The sequence below is a fragment of the Danio rerio genome, chromosome 22, assembly GCF_052040795.2.
Source record: "Danio rerio strain M-AB ecotype USA chromosome 22, GRCz13ab, whole genome shotgun sequence".
Lineage (NCBI taxonomy): Eukaryota > Metazoa > Chordata > Actinopteri > Cypriniformes > Danionidae > Danio > Danio rerio.
This window is the reverse complement of record NC_141042.1, coordinates 23,148,850-23,165,972: the sequence shown is the minus strand read 5'-3', so window position 1 is coordinate 23,165,972 and position 17,123 is coordinate 23,148,850. Positions and strand designations below refer to the sequence as shown.

The 17,123-nt window shown below is 30.8% G+C and overlaps 1 protein-coding gene across 6 annotated transcripts in view; it reads right to left on the bottom strand.

Annotated features, from left to right (window-relative positions):
• The window catches only part of LOC101884238 (adhesion G protein-coupled receptor D2), a 139,230-nt gene that overhangs the window by 74,018 nt on the left and 48,089 nt on the right, over nt 1–17,123 (bottom strand). Inside the window, exon 21 of one of the 6 annotated variants that reach the window (XM_087304312.1) lies at nt 5,790–6,206. The exons of the other annotated variants lie outside the window; for them this stretch is intronic. Within the exon in view, the coding sequence (XP_087160438.1) occupies nt 6,120–6,206 (87 nt within the window). The 3' untranslated portion in view covers nt 5,790–6,119. Of the gene's footprint in view, nt 1–5,789; nt 6,207–17,123 lie in introns of those variants that run through there. 6 annotated transcript variants of the gene reach the window in all.

Below are 17,123 nucleotides of genomic sequence, written 5' to 3'. Positions count from 1 at the left end.
TTGGTGGTTTATTCCGCTGTGGCAACCCCAGATTAATAAAGGGACTAAGCCGAAAAGAAAATGAATGAATAAATATCAAGCAGCATAACGAGACGTTTTTAATGTAAAAAAATATCAATGGAGGTGAATGAAACCGAAAGTCTGGAGCCAAAATATTAAAATGGTCAATAACGTAAACAAAGCACAGTATGAACTGTAAAAATGTTATATTGTTAAAAAAATAAGTTAATTTATTTAATAAACTATTATTTAATAAATAATTAAATATGAATTATATATAATGCAATATTAATCATATATATATATATATATATATATATATATATATATATATATATATATATATATATATATATATATATATATATAAAAATAGAAGTAATATCTGCACATAAATGTTACACACACTTTAAAAAAATATTAATTTACATTACATTAACTATTTAAATTACATTTTTATTATATTTAAATAAAACACATATATTATAATCTCATATAATTAAAGCATTGATATATTATTATTGCTGTTGCTATTATTTTATCGTAATTATAATAAATAAATAGATGTGAAAAGTTAAATATTGATCCTAAAAATCTACTTAATTAATCATCAAGCATAAAAATGTCCACAATGGGTGTATATTAAAAAATAACAGTATAATTATTCGGTAACACTTTATTTTGATGGTCCATTTGAGTATTAGTAGACTGTCTGCTTAATATCCGCTGATACTGCTCCTTCAACAGACATTTAACTGACTATAAGAAACTTTGCAAGTACATGTCAACTTACACTAACCCCGACCCCAACCTAACAGTCTACTTAGAAATAGTTGGCATGTAGATGCAATGTAAATTAAATTTAACAAACGAACCATCAAAATAAAGTGACCAATTATTCATAATAATTCTAACTTGTGCTTGTCATGTATATATATATATATATATATATATATATATATATATATATATATATATATATATATATATATATATATATATATATATATATACACATACACTAAAAAAATTATGTCTGCAAAACTGTTGCAAACAATTTATTTGTGTTGAATTTAAACTAACAAATTAAATGTAATAAAACTCTACTTAATTTGTTTAAATTCAACCCAAATAAATTGTTTACAGACATTTAACGTAAAAAAGTGAGTAAATCCAAGGAATCATTTCTGAATATATTTTTTTCCAGTGTGTGTGTGTGTGTGTGTGTGTGTGTGTGTGTGTGTGTGTGTGTATATATATATATATATATATATATATATATATATATATATATATATATATATATATATATATATATTGTTTGTGTTTTGCTTAGTTCCATGTTTTCATTTGTCATGCATGGTCATTTGAGTCACCTCTTAAAATACAATAGTCACAATAGTTATTTAATCTCCACCCCCTCATCATATTGTTTAGCCTAATTGTTTCCACTATATATATCCCTCTGTTAAGCTATTTGTTGTCTCTTGTGTACGTTACTTCCAGGATGTCTGATTGTTATGCTCTCTCTGTCCTTGTTTTGATTAAGTTTTGATTTGAGTTTAATAAACCTGAAAGACTGTATTTATATCCTCACATTTCTTTCCTTCCTTGGTAATAAGTCATCTTTGCTATCATTAGTTAATGCAATTTAAGTTAAATAATGCTAATGTTAATGTTAACTCACGGTGCATTAACTAATGTAAAGAAGCACAACTGTGCATGATGCATAAGTTAATGTTAAACTATGATTAAATAATGCTTTAAAAGATTATTTCTACTTAGTTAATGCTAGTAAATGCATTAACTAAAATGGACCATTATTTTAAAGTGTTACCAATACATTTTACTGCAATTATAGGAAGAAAAAAACTGTATAAAGATTTAAAAATCCAATTAATTATCTCTGCACAGCCATTTAATTAAACATAAATGTAAAACCTAATGGTGTATATAATTGTGACGGCGGCTAATAACACTGAAGTCAATTCTGTCCAAGGTCAGTGAACGTGCATCGCTAATATCGCTCTTCAACAAATAAATCCTGACTATCCCACAGCTAATGGACACCCATTCTGACTTTCATCTTGCTCAGATTACGTACAGAAAACGCAAAGAAACGTCTCTTCACGTTAAACTAAAGCTGAGGAATCAATCCTGGAAGGGTCAAAAGATCCAGGCTTTCTCTGTTTGTGTCAAGCAGAAACTCCTGCATGTGGCATTAATTACCGAAATAGGAGACAGAAAAGCTCTGGAAGAAAAGAAATCAGACAGTTTTCACGCTTTTTTCTTTTTTTTTTTTTAAGAGACCCACTAATGTCTCTGACGCCCCCCAGAAAAACAGTTTAATTAAGTTGTATACACAGCGTTTACTTTAAGTGCCAGCGGTCTTTTTAGAAAGGGGCCAAATGTCAGCTGTGGGTCTTGACGCTGATATACTGCAGAACCGGATCGAATTCGGAGACGTTTTGGGAAATGTCAGAGAGCGCAAAACCAGGCCCAGCTGTGAAACACAGATCTTGGCAGAATTCCTTCATGAAAAACGTAAAGGGAGGATTGAAATGATGGACATTAACCCACTTAAAGTCAGCTTGAACTCTAAATTAAGGTGAGAAACGGCAGATAAAAACATTGTAAACACACTTCACCTACTGTATCAATTTAGAGTTTTTTGGGAAGTGATTATTAATATGAGCAAACATAAATCACTTTTAAGTAGTGTAGGGCAAAAAATAATCTAAAGTAATTGCATCCAAAATAAAAGTTGGTTTCGGTTTTGGTAATATATTGTGTACACTGTAAAAAAAAAAAATCACATCTGTTAAATTACAGAAATTTATCATAAAATAACAGACTGTAAATTACAGAAATTTACCGGAAATTTAAATTTAAGGAAATTTCTGTAATTTAACATCTGTTATTTTGCAGTAAACGTCAGTAATTTAACAGCCGTTATTTTACTTTTTTTGGCACCCACGCTTTCACATTTTTGTATGTATTATATATTTATTGTGTACAGTTGAAGTCAGAATTATTAGTCCCACTGTTTATTTTTCCCTGTTTTGTTTAACAGAGAACATATTTTCAACACATTTCAAAACATAATAGCTTTAATAACGTATCTCTCATAACTGTTTTATTTTATCTTCGTTATGATGATAGTAAATAATATTTTTCAAGACACTTCTATACAGCTTAAAGTGACGTTTAATGGCTTAACTAGGTTAATTAGGTTAATTAGGCAGGTTAGGGTAATTAGGCAAATTATTGTATAACAATGGTTTGTTCTGTAGACTATCGAAAAAAAATTAGCCTAAAGGGGATAATAATTTTGTAAAACTGCTTTTATTCTAGTCAAAATAAAACAAATAAGACTTTCTCCAAAAGAAAAGATATTATCAGACATACTGTAAAAAAGAGAAAAAAATTCCAAGGGGGGCTAATAATTCTGACTTCAATTGTGTATGTGATACACATAAATAAAAACAAAACTGCTCAAAACAATTTTGTTACATAGTTATTAAAATTCATATATAATTTTAGCATATACATACATATTTTTTAAATACATTAAAATAAACATTTTATCAAATATATGCATGCATATGTGTATTAATTAGTGCTGTCAAAATTAGTTAACGCATGCGACTCATTTGAAATAATTAACGCGTAAAAAAAAAATTAACACAATTAACGCAGTTGCAGGTTTTTTTTTTATTTCCTGTTGTGGTCGACATGTGTTTAACGTGCAGAGAAATGTAGATAAAACCAAGGAAGAGCTTTTTAAAGGCAAGTTTCAGTATAAAACAATTAATATCGCATCACCAGAGTTTCATGCAATTTCAGATGTTTCATTTTTAACTTTCGACTTCTGTTTTAATGAAATTTGATACCGCATGGCGAACGAAAAGAAAAACCTCAGCATTTCGTGACTCGGTGATCCTTTAAGGTAGTCAAAAATCACTGCTTACATGGTTGACTCTTAACATGAGTATTATCTTAATCATATTCAAATCAGTGTAATGGTGTCTTATGTAAATGTACTCAGAAAGTGTAAGATTAGGTTTCACTACGTTTGACTTGTTTCCTCCTTAAACGCAAAAAAAAGCGTATGCTTTGCGTTTTTGTGTCGGAATCTTTGTGAAATACAGCCATACTTAGAACGCTTAGTTTAAACAAATTTGATGAACGCGATCATCGGAGTTAAATCTGAAGGGAGTCGCTCCGGCTGTGCCCTGTCATTGCGCGCGTTGTGTGTGTGTGTGTGTGTGTGTGTGTGTGTGTGTGTGTGTGTGTGTGTGTGTGTGTGTGTGTGTGTGTGTGTGTGTGTGTGTCTGTCTGTCTGTCTGTCTGTCTGTCTGTCTGTCTGTCTGTCAGTCTGTGTTTGTGCGTCTGTGTGTCAGGCCACAGACCCTTAGGTGCTCAACGCGATTGCAAAGTGAAGAGCAAGTGCCTCCTGAGAGGGTCACCTTAGCCAATGAGGGAAGTGGGGCAGTGGCTCTAGCCACCGGGCCACCCCCTTGTGCACAGCACTGGTCTTTGTGTGTGTGTGTGTGTGTGTGTGCGTGTGTGTGTGTGTGTGTGTGTGTGTGTGTGTGCGCGCGCGCGTGTTCGTTTCTTAGCAACAAACCTGCCTAAATGTCGTTGTCTGTAGCCACTAAATCAAAGGTTACGAATTGCCGTGAGATTGCGTTGCACTCTCAGCTCACATCATTCAAAAGAAAAGGTCCACATTGTACCCCGATAATGTCAACAGACTGGACTGTCTTAGCATCTGGATGTATGTAAAGGAGGACTAAAAAAATAGTCTCTACTTTAGTATATATAATTATATATAATTATAATATATAATATATAGTATATAATTAAGCTTCTCAACTCACAGCAATACAACTTTTCAATGAGTACAATTGTTTTTAATCAATAAATTATTATAATTATTATAATTATAATTATTATTATTATTATTATTTTCCATTTCCATATCTGCAATGCCTGTATTTTGGCATTTTTTTGCAGTCCACTTAGAATCCAACTTGGAAATCAATTTTTTCTTTATTGGCATTGATTGTTTTGAAATTCAAATGGCATTAACATGCCGGTGTTTTCATTTCTGTAATAAATATGGCTGACAAGCCAGGATCTTGATGGTTTATTGTGGGTTTGTTGTTTACATGAAGAAATCTGTGTTACAAGTTAAACAAAAATTCTAATAAACAATTATATTTTGAATTTAAATAGTTTTTGTCTTGTGTTTACATACATTTTACATTTGAATAGACAAAATAACAAGTTTCAGTCTTTTAAATGTGATTAATCGCAATTAATTTTCAAAAAAGTGTGATCAATTAGTTAATTTTTTTAATTGATTGACAGCACTAGTATTAATATATTGATAATAAATATACACAGCACATATAAGTATATTATTACTTTTAAATATTTATTTTATCATATATATTATACATTTGTGTTTGTAGATTTTAATTATTAATTATTTTATACATATTTAAAGGTCTTACAAAAGTTGTAAAGATTTTTTTCAGAATTTCAGAATTATGGAATAATAAAAAGAGAGACATAAATGCAAATTTATGTTGCATATTTGAATATAGCATATTAGAAAACATCTAATACATTTTTTCAATACTTAATGTTGTCAATTATCTGATCTGAACTAGTAGTTATCTAGTTTTATTAGATTAAAAAATGTATTTTATAAATTTCAGTTGAATTTTTTATAATTTTAAAAAGTATTTTTATTTTATTTATCTTAACAAATTTTTTTTGCCCTCTTTACATTATATATTTGCCTTACAATTAAATTTCATGAAGATTGTCAATGAATACACTCATGAATAAGCTTTAGGCACTGATGTATCTAAAGTTGATGACTAGTGTTTTGGACAAAGATCGGCCATTATAAAACACTGCAACATGTGAACTTGTACTTACTTGGATACGATTTTAATTCTGGACTTTTTGACATATTATATAGCGGGTTCAAATTTGCTACACTTGCCCGTTAAAATTATGCCTGTCAATGACGAAATAATTTGATCCAATCTATCAACACTATAGCCAAACTTATTTCATATGCCTGCATGCACAGGGTGGTCTCACGGGCTGCTGAAATAAAGAAAACTAACGCACTGCCAGTCAGCTTTGAAAAGTCCTGGAGTGAGGCAGGAAGGGGCAAATGGTCTCTGAAAAAAAAAAGTGAAGGAGTGAGAATTGAACTTATATTGTTTGCCAGTGCTTATGACTACTAAGATGGTAAAGCATTGCAGGTTAGAATGAAACTAACAAATAAAATATTAAATATTGGATTTGTGCCAGGATACAAACTGGAGCAATTAAAGTCAGAGGGGGTCACAAAAAAAACTAATAAATAAACATATACTGTATGAACACATGTGAATATGTATTATAAAATGTATCTTTATATAAATTACATTTTACTGTTAATAATAAAAACAATAAAATCATCAGTGCAAATTCCCATAAAATTTCAGATTAAAAAGTTTTTTTTAAAGATTTAAAAAACAAAAAAGTACTATGCTCACCAAATCCAAAGCTATATTTAATACACATCAGATTTGCCATGAAAATTCAGCTGGGCTTTATCCGTCTCTGCACTTCAATTTCAATAAAAATTAAGTCAATTAATAAAATTTTCACAAAATTTCTGATTCAAAATTTTCAATTGACCCTATTGCCAGAATGAAATAAAACATTTTGTTTAATCCACATTAGATAAAAGTGCAGGTCGCATAAACAAAATCACCACAAAATTTCTAACTCACCACAAAATTTCAGATTCACCACCTTGCCTGAATTCAATAAAAAGTTTGGTTTAATCCACATAGGTAAAACCTCTGATCACAAAAACAAAATCACTTCAAAATTTCTTATTTAAAATTTCAGACTCACCACAAAATGTCTAATTCCATAATTTCTGATTAATTTCTGATAAATGTTTGGTTTACACCACATTCGGTAAAAGCTCAGTAACACACTGTAAACTAAATCACCACAAAATTTCAGATTCGTAATTTCAGATCTACCACACTGCCTGAAAGAATTTTTAAAAATAGTTTAATCCATATTCAATTAAAGCTCAGTCACATTAATAAAATCCCCACAAAACATTAGATTCAAAATTTCCAATTTACCACAAAATGTCCAATTCACCACACTGCCTGAATGTAGAAAAAAATGTTGGTTTAATCTACAATCAGTAAAAGCTGATTGTAAATAAAAAATTTAATGAAATAAAAAATTGGTTAAATACATATTTGATAAAATCCTTACAAAATTTCAGATTCATCACAAAATTTCAGATTCACCACATTGCACGAATGAAAAAAAAATTTGGTTCAATCCATGTTTGACAAAAGCTTGGTCACATGAACAAAATCAGGTTCAAAATTTCAGATTCACAAAAAATCTAATTCAAAATTTCAGATTCACAAAAAATCTAATTCAAAATTTCAGATACACAAAAAAATTTAATTCAGAATTTCAGATTCACAAAAAAAAATCTGATTCAAAATTTCAGATTCACAACAACATTTCTGATTAAAAACTTTAGATTCACCAAATTGCCAAGATTAAATAAAAAGTTTAATCCATAATTGATAAACGGTCATATAAACAAAATCTCCACAAAATCAAACCAGAAAAAATTCAACCAAAAAAAAAATTGGTTTAACACATCTCTCATAAACCTCAGTTACACAAACAAAATTACTACAAATATTCAGGATCACATTTCCTGGATGAAAAAAAAAGAAATAGCTTTTACACATTTTGCATAAAAGTTCAGTCACATTAACAAAATATCTGACCTCTGATTTAACATAAAATTTCAGATTCACCACATTGCCCAAATTTGAAAAAATATTTTAGTTTGAGCTGTGCTTTATCCATCTCTCTGTACTCTCGCTCACTTTTTTGCTAAAAGCTCAGTCATATGTACAACACTACCAAATTTCTAGATTCGAAATGTCAGATTAAGCTGTGATAAGCGATCAAGAATCTTTTCTGCATGCTTTCAAGGTGACTCTTCTGTATGAGCTAAAGACAAAGCAAGCAATGCATCAAGCCAGAATGAGCACACATAAGGCCCTCTTGAGGCCTGGAGGAGCTGTGAAAAAGACAGAAGGAGCATTTTAGGGAAACCCGCAGGCCACCCGGCAGCGAAAAGAGGCAGTCAGGGGAGGCGGGGAGAGTTATTAACTTAGCCCTGAAAGCCCTTCTTAATATAGGGTCCGGCGGTGATAGCTAACAGAGCCTGGCAGAGGTGACAGCTCTTGGACCTGCTTGAGGAAATCCAATTGAGAAGCAGCCAAGAGGAACAACAAGCGCAAAACAGATGTTCCCTGCTATCGCTGAGCGCAACCGTGTACACAGCAGAAACACACACTTTCTGCTCTCAAATTGGACGGAGCAAAGAAACACACACAATAACAAGCGGGATCATTAACGGCCACATTTCTGCGCCTGTCTTTAACAAAATGACTGGGCTTGATATCTCGTTTTAGACAACGAAGGTTAGTCATTACAAAATCACATATTCAATCTTGCGCACGGTGAAAGAATATGACAATAGATTGGAAATTGAAAGGTGAAAATATGGTTTCAGGAGCAGATCTTTAAATGGCATGTTCTGTTCTGAAACATGTAAGTTGATATGATGGAGGAATTTCAAACTTGTTTAAAAGAGAGCAAAGAAAAGTCGCATTGTATTGCGTAGAGCTTTTTAATAAGGAGCGCTCTTTTATGTTTAAGATATTTATCGTGTCTCAAATTCATGTCGACAAGGCAAGTTTTTTTTTCTAAATATATTTATTGATTTTTTTTATCAGTTAAGCAAACAATAACAATGCAGCCTACAAAACAGCACACCCATCTTATATTTGTATTTCATATCTTATACAATTGAAGTCAAAATGATTAGCCCCCCTGAATTATTAGCCCCCCCTGTTTATTTTTTCCCAATTTCTGTTTAACAGGGAGATTTTTTTTCAACACATTTCTACACAATAGTTTTAATAACTCATCGTTAATAACTGATTTATTTTATCTTTGCCATGATGACAGTAAATAATATTTGACTAGATATTTTTCAAGACACTTCTATACAGCTTAAAGTGACAGGCTTAACTAGGTTAATTAGGTTAACTAGGCAGGTTAGGGTAATTATGAAAGTTATTGTATAATGATGGTTTGTTCTGTAGACTATCAAAAAAATATAGCTTAAAAGGGCCAATAGTTTTGTCCTTAGAATGCTGTTTAAAAAAAAAAACTACTTTTATTCAAGCTGAAATAAAACAAATAAGACTTTCTCTAGAAGAAAAAATATTATCAGACATACTGTGAAAATGTCCTGGCTCTGTTAAACATCATTTGGGAAACATTTAAAAAAGAAAAAGAAATTCAAAGGTGGGCTAATAATTCTGACATCAACTGTATATCTTTTGAAGTCTTACCTAAAAGAATCATGTAAAAGTAAATTTTTATGACGTTTTATGTGTGTCTAATTTAGTATCTGAAACTTTTGTGCAGCCATTTTGGCCAGAACCACCTGGTAATGAGATGGATATAAAGGATAAATAAATAAATAAATATATATATATATATATATATATATATATATATATATATATATATATATATATATATATATATATATATATATACAAATACATACACATTCAAATGACATGACAAAAAAAAATCATATTAAGGCATATTGATTTGATGAAACTTGACACACTTGATAATGAAACAGTTCAAGCGAAGCGATTCATATGACTGTTTGAACCGCATTTTAGAATTTTTTTGGAGCACAAATGGGTTTTTAACTAGTTTTCAGGTTTGTTAGATTTTTAAAATGTTTTGTCGTTATTGTGAATTCACTTATTCAAGTTAGGAAGTCACAATAACAAACAGACAAACAAACAGATAGAATAAGCAAACAGTAATATAAATTAAACTAATAAAAAACAATAATAAAGCATAATTACATGAAAATTCCAATACTTTACATATAATTATGCACTGTTGTGTTGTCCCAACACAAATCGATTAAGTTAACTTAATCATTTTTTTTATTTAAGTGGATTGAACGTAAAACAATTAAGTTGTCCCAAATAAAACTAGTGTTGATTCAGCTCATTTTAAGTAGTAGTTTGCATAATAATTTTTGATTTGTGCATTTTAATAACTACCGAGACAATTTCCATTTAAATATCCTGCAGTAAGGCTTGAACATTTATCTTTTTTGTGTAAATTTTCTTATATAAATAATAAAATCTTAAATTTCTCTTGTATTGTCTATATTTTTATTGTTTATTTCCTGTTACTTTTTTATTTCATTATTTATATACGAACATTTGTTGCTGAAAGAGCACCAACAGTTTCGTTTTGCTTATTTGTGCAATGACAAATAAAGTCTATTCTATTCTATTCTATTCTATTCTGCCTTGTAGTGCCATTGCAGAGAGGCTGTAAGTCACTTTCCAAAACTTTTTCATTTAATGCTCCACATTAGTGGACTGATCTTCTCATTTCCACTTAAACTGCAGATACACTGGTATCCTTCACACGGCAATAACTCATCTCTTCAGAGAACACCTGAACCACAATGAATAATACCAAAACTACCAAAAAGAAGCACTTTCTCTGTTAAAAAAAATAAATAAATATCCTAGGAAAATCCTAACCCTTCTCAATTGCAGGTTGCTTAGGACAAAAGCGTTTAGTAAATGACTAAATGTAAATGTAAAAGTAAAGGTATTCTATTTAATATACTGTAATGTAGTTCCGCTTCACTAAATAGTTTCAACAACTGCATCATTTAGACAGACTAAATCTACTACGGTAGATATAAAGCCACAACATTCCAACACACCATTTGACATTAAACAATAAGTATTTCGCTACTCGTTTCTTAGAGTGTGCGCAAAAGAAAAAGAACAGATTGATCGTCGCAAATCCAAAGTAACTAAACAGTGAGAGCTCATGGCGCACATGTGTGCAGAGAGACTGAATGGTAAACAAATTTGCTTTTAAACAAGACAATTTCACATTGCATGCTTCGCAGGGCCAAGTCAAACATCCTTGCAGAAAATTGATACAAACTCTTAACACATGGGTCAAGCCACACGCTTTGAACTCGAGGAGAAAAGGAGGCCCCGTGTGCCAAAAAACTGTTTAATTAAAAATACTTAGGCGTCCAACAGACATTTCTGAGTGCCCCCGCTGTCAGAATGCATGAGACCGACCTGCCAATCTCAGGCAATTTATAATTACATACTTTCCATGGAAAGCAAGGGGAAAATGTCAGGCTTCGCACGGCTAAGATGGAACAGCTGGGAATGGGATTCTGTTAAGATACACAACGCTCTGAGCTGAGCTTTTAAAGATGGAGATACAACGTTTAAAAGGGATCTGTGTTTAGTATCACACACCTGAAAGGTAAATAGTATTGAAAGACAAAAAAACTAAACGCAAAGCAAAGGATAAACAAAACAACAAAATTAAATTTAATTAAAATAAAAGTAAAAATAAATAAATAAACTGAATTTAATTTAATTGAAACTAAACGAAACCAAAACTAAACAAAACGATACTTGAAACAAAACAAAACAAAACAAAACATAAAAGTGGGGAAAACCGGAGCACCCGGAGGAGAACACGCAAACTCCACACAGAAACGCCAACTGACCCAGCCGAGACTCGAACCGGCGACCTTCTTGCTGTGAGCCGACAGCACTACCTACCGCGCCACCGTATCACCATATTATATTTATTATATTATATTATATTATATTATATTATATTATATTATATTATTTTATATTATAGTTAACATGTTCACATCCCATGACACTCTCATACTAATCCATCTTTTGTGCAATACTGTATTTACCACTTTCTTTTCGCATTTAATCAACGTGTAGTATTGTATCAGTGCTCCATTCATATTTAAAATTTTGTGTTATACTATTCTTGTGTATATAAAAACTCATTAATGAATTACTGTGCAATATTTTATGCTTTTTTCACTAGATTGTTTTTATTTCATTATACTAAGTACATAGTACATAATGACATTCAAGATCATTGAATCTTAAAACCACTAACACATTTAAAGGGTTAAATGTTGGAGCTTTGTATGATTACATTTGAACCAGTGAAGTCACATGGAATGTTTTGACAACGTTTTTGGTTCCTTTTCTAGACCGTGTTTCTGTTTATGGAGTATAAGAGAGCTCCAGGATTTCATCTAAAATATTTAAATTTATGTTCTGAAGATCAACGAAGGTCTCAGAATATAAATGACATGAGGGTAAGTCATTTAAATAGCAGAATTTTGCCCTTTAATAAATAAAAAAATAATAAATAAATAATAAACCATTTAATGTCATGTAAAAAAAATTACAAACAGTAAATTATATTATAGCTTCATAATTATCGTATATTACGTATTGACCTTTTTAATTCAAAGTAAGAAAAGCTTGATGACACTCATAATTAAAATTTGAATCTCCTTTAAAATATTTTAAAAATCGGTTTAAAAATGTTTTCAAAATCACACATGTGCAATCATGAATTCAATTTACTGCAAATTCAAAGTTAATTATCACTGCATTTAAAAATAAAAAAGCACACAACAGATGTAGCAATGTAACCCAGCACTGGAGATTTGATTTAGTAGCAGGTTTTTCTCAATAAAAGCACATCTTGAGTAGCGGCAGTGTCTGGGACTCGTCTTGTTTTGTTCTTCAGATGTGAGTGGGTTTGGGGTTAATGGCATGTGCCCGAGTCGTGCCACATGCGGTTAAGACACTTTACACAGAGCGCATCAATCCTGATCCAGAATAACTCGACGCGGACGTCACATGCATTTAGGGTTGACCACGGCTCACGGGACTCCTAAGTGAAAACGAATGGTAGTTCATCGACATGAGCACTTCATTCATCTTCGTTTTACAGTCTCTTTGTCTCTTTTGGACTCTGTGTTGTTGTTGTTTTTTAAAGTTTGTCTGTCTGTAAAATAGGCTTCATACGGTCTAATCATTTTAGTAAGATATTTATATTAAATGCAGTTTGTACAATATCGTTTGTACAATGCAAGTTATATCACTATTACACAGTAAAAAAAAAACTGTTTTTTTTTTCAATGCAATTTTGGGGGCCATATGAACTAAGCCAAGGCTGCTCAACCCTGTTCCTGTAGATCGACCTTCCTACATAGTTCAGCTCCAACCCTGATTAAACACACCAGAACTAATTTATTTGGACCTGAACAGCACTTTATAATTACAGGCAGGTGTGTTTTATCTAGGTTGGAGCGAAAATCTGCAGCAAGGTAGATCTCCAGGAACAGGGTTGAGCACACCTGCACTAAGCCAACAACTGGGTTATCTTTTTAATTAAATTTATAGAACCAAATTTAACCCAATGTTTGGGTTTGTCCATATTTTAGTACATTCTGCTTTAAATAACCCTGCAATTCTTAGAGTGTATGTATGCTACCATCCTCCTGTTTTTACTTTAGTTTTAGGATATTAATTAATTGGAAAATTAACTATAATAATAAAGTCATACTTTTTTATCAATTAAGAAACAGATTTGGTAATGAAAACACATTTACTGACATGATTTGATTTTTATTTATTATTTTTTTCTATGTATGTATCTTTTAAATAAAGGACAAACCACTCAGAAAATAATTCTCTTATACGTTTAATATATTTATATCCTTTTTCGAATTCAAATGTATTTTAGAATATTTTTAAATGGGGCTTAATGTGGAAAAAGCACCAAAAAAAGCAAAAAAAAAAAGTTAAAATAATATAAAAAGCAAAACTAAATCAAATTAGGTAGGTAAACCACAAAGACAACTAAATGAAATCTGGGTTTCAACAGGTTTCACCAAGAACAATTTTCGACTTTTTAAGACATTTTTTAAAACATTATGAATGCAATTTTAGACTCATAAAGGGCTAAATGAGAAGTATTTTTTCAAATGGCCCAAATGGAAAATATTTTTATTTGCCCAATTAAAAAAAATATTGTAATTTAATTTATGTAATAATACAATAGTAATTTAATAATAAAATAATTATATTTTAAATATTTTTAGAAAAAACAAGCAAGCTCTATTTGCATTCATACACTTATTTTCCAACATAAACTTTCTTTCAAATTATTTTTAAAATAATAATAATTGTTTTAAAAAGTTTTAAAAACTATAATGAACTAAATCTATGCAAAACAATCTGTTCATGTCGATGTCCTCAGCAGTATATACATGGAGCACTTTTAAACAAATGTTATTTTCAGAAAAATAATTAAACCATTATGGTAAATAGAGTTAAAAATGAGATGGATTGTTGGTGATTGTAGGGTGTTGACCAGATTGGGTAGCAATACATGAACAAAGGAAAATTAAGACTTGTTTAAAAAAAAAGAATTCCTACAACACAATATTTCAGTAAATTTAAGACTTTTTAAAGGCCTAATATTTTGATTTGGAGATTTAAGACATTTTAAAACTTTTTAAGATCCCACAGACACCAAGTTAATGTAACTAATGAGAATTAAACAAAAAACACGTTATTATTGAAGATTGTTCCCATTCCTTAAATCTAAAATTCCAGCTTTTGCCATTAAAAAGACGTTTTAGGCAAGCTCAAGTAAAGAAAAATGTGTATCAAATGCTAAGAATTTTAGATACTAGATTTCAAGTGTGAATCGGGTTAATTGAGTTTTTAATATGATTTCTGCAGTGAAATTAAATGTATTTGTGTTACTTGTTTTGTGATATGTGTGATGTAAATGCTGATGTGGTTATATGGTGAAGCCAAATATACATTTCCACCTGTGGACAACACGAAAAGTCAAGTCATTAAACAAAATAAACAGGGGGGGCGTTGTGTATATACAGCTACACAACCTTTCTGACAGTAAAGCAAAAAACAACAACAACAATAATAATAAAAAATATAAAAATACAATAATAAATGTTTAAAAATTACACTGTAAAAGGCAATTAGTTGACTTTAAAAAAGCAAAAAAAATCCTTAAAATTATAAAGTAAATGAAATATGTGCATAATTATAAAAATTAGGTCAACGAAGTTACATTGATTTACTAACTTTTTTAAGTAATGTCAACTTTTATGGCAAGTAAAGTAACTAAACAGTATTTTTTAACAATTCACGGTTTAAATTTTTAACAAAGATTGCATTCCTACAAACATGCTCATTATGTATCAAATCAAAAGAACTGTCCTTTTCATAATTCCATCCCTCCTTTTGTCACTGACCCCTACATAAACTTAACCAAGAGCTGAAAATCCTCAAACTCACTAAAATAAATCCCAAGACTGCCAGTTGAACTAATCTCAAGCACTTGCCTTTTTTCTAGTGTTAATGAGTCCAGTTGGGGCGAATTTTGACGCACTTCAAGCATTAAGTTGGTTTTTGGAGTTGAACTGAGCCCAACTCATAGGCAGATGATTGACACATGCTTTGACTTAATGATGATAATTACTTAGGAAAACAAAGCAGGAGACCACATCTGCACAGTGTAAGAAGCCCAACTCCATAGCCCAGAGTCCAGCTGTCAGTGGTGCTGTGCTTTTTCCCACCTAGGGTGCGCAACTCAAAACAAAACCCACCGAAGCGACATGAACCAGATTAATACGAATCAACATATGCTTGTAAACAATGGTTAAAGGCCATGTCGCAGGGGAAATGTTAGCTAAACGACAGTCCTGACACACAAGAAGGTCAAAAGGGCTGACTTTTTTTTTTTTTACATATTTTTCTTTTTTAACTATGTTAAATATATTTGGGATTACACTTCCATTGATAAATGGAGTTTTTATAATTTGTATTTTTATTTCAGCTTTTTATGATTTAACTTTTAATTGCTCACTTCTCATTTTTGTTCCTTTTCTTACCAACTTTATTATGTTTTATTTTTTTCTCACAATTTAATGTTTATGTGAGTTTATATCTCACAGTTCTAAATTTATTTCTCCCAATTTCAATAATTGCATAATAAAATTATGAATTTGCCTTTTACAATTGTGAATTATTATTTACTGGAATTTCAAGCTTACATTTCACAATTCCGAGTTTACATCTTACAATTCCAACATATGCTTACTGCAATACTGTTTTTTTTTTATATACATTTACATTTCACAGTTTTAAAATTCAAACTCCCACCTTTTCATCTAGCCATTCCAAATGTACATTTCCCACTTTCAAGTTTACATCCTACACTTTCAAAAATTGCATACTACAATCAGGGTTCATACACATTTTTATTACTAAAATTCCATGACCTTTCCAAGACTTTCAAGTCAAATTTAATGTCTACGTATATGCTGTAAATCATAGGTCTCAAACTCAATTCCTGGAGGGCCGCATTTTTGCACACAGTTTTGCTCAATTTTGCTCAGTAATCAAGGCATTCAAGACTACTAGAGACTATTAAGCAGGTGTGAGTTGGAGGTGGCTGGAGCTAAACTATGCAGAGCTACGGCCCTCTAGGAATTGAGTTTGAGAAAACTGCTGTAAGTAATAAGAAAAACAATACACATTCAAATTTATTACACCATATCGCAAAACACACAACAATCTATTTAGTTTAAGTTTATTTTTATATCTATCAAATGTATTTAGATAATGCTTACAGAGTACTAATAACGTGAGAGCATGTGATTGGCCAAGGACTGAATAGAAGCAAATACAACTAACCTATATTTTAATGTATACAGATATTTGTTAAACAAATTTTACATTTTTTAAAATTTTAAATCTCGCAATTCTGAGTTCACATCATACAACTCCAGGTTTGATTATTTCTGAATCTTTTTTGAAGTTTATGTTTCACAAATTTGAGTTTACATCTCCCAATTTCAATATCTGGATGCTGCAATTGTTAATTTACTTCTTCCCATTCTAAATTTACATCTAGCAATACTGAGTTTTTAATCTCACAATTCTGAGTTTACCTCCCACAATTTACATACTTCAATAGCAACTTTGCATTTTCCAACTCATTTTTTAAGTCACAATTCTGAATTTACATGT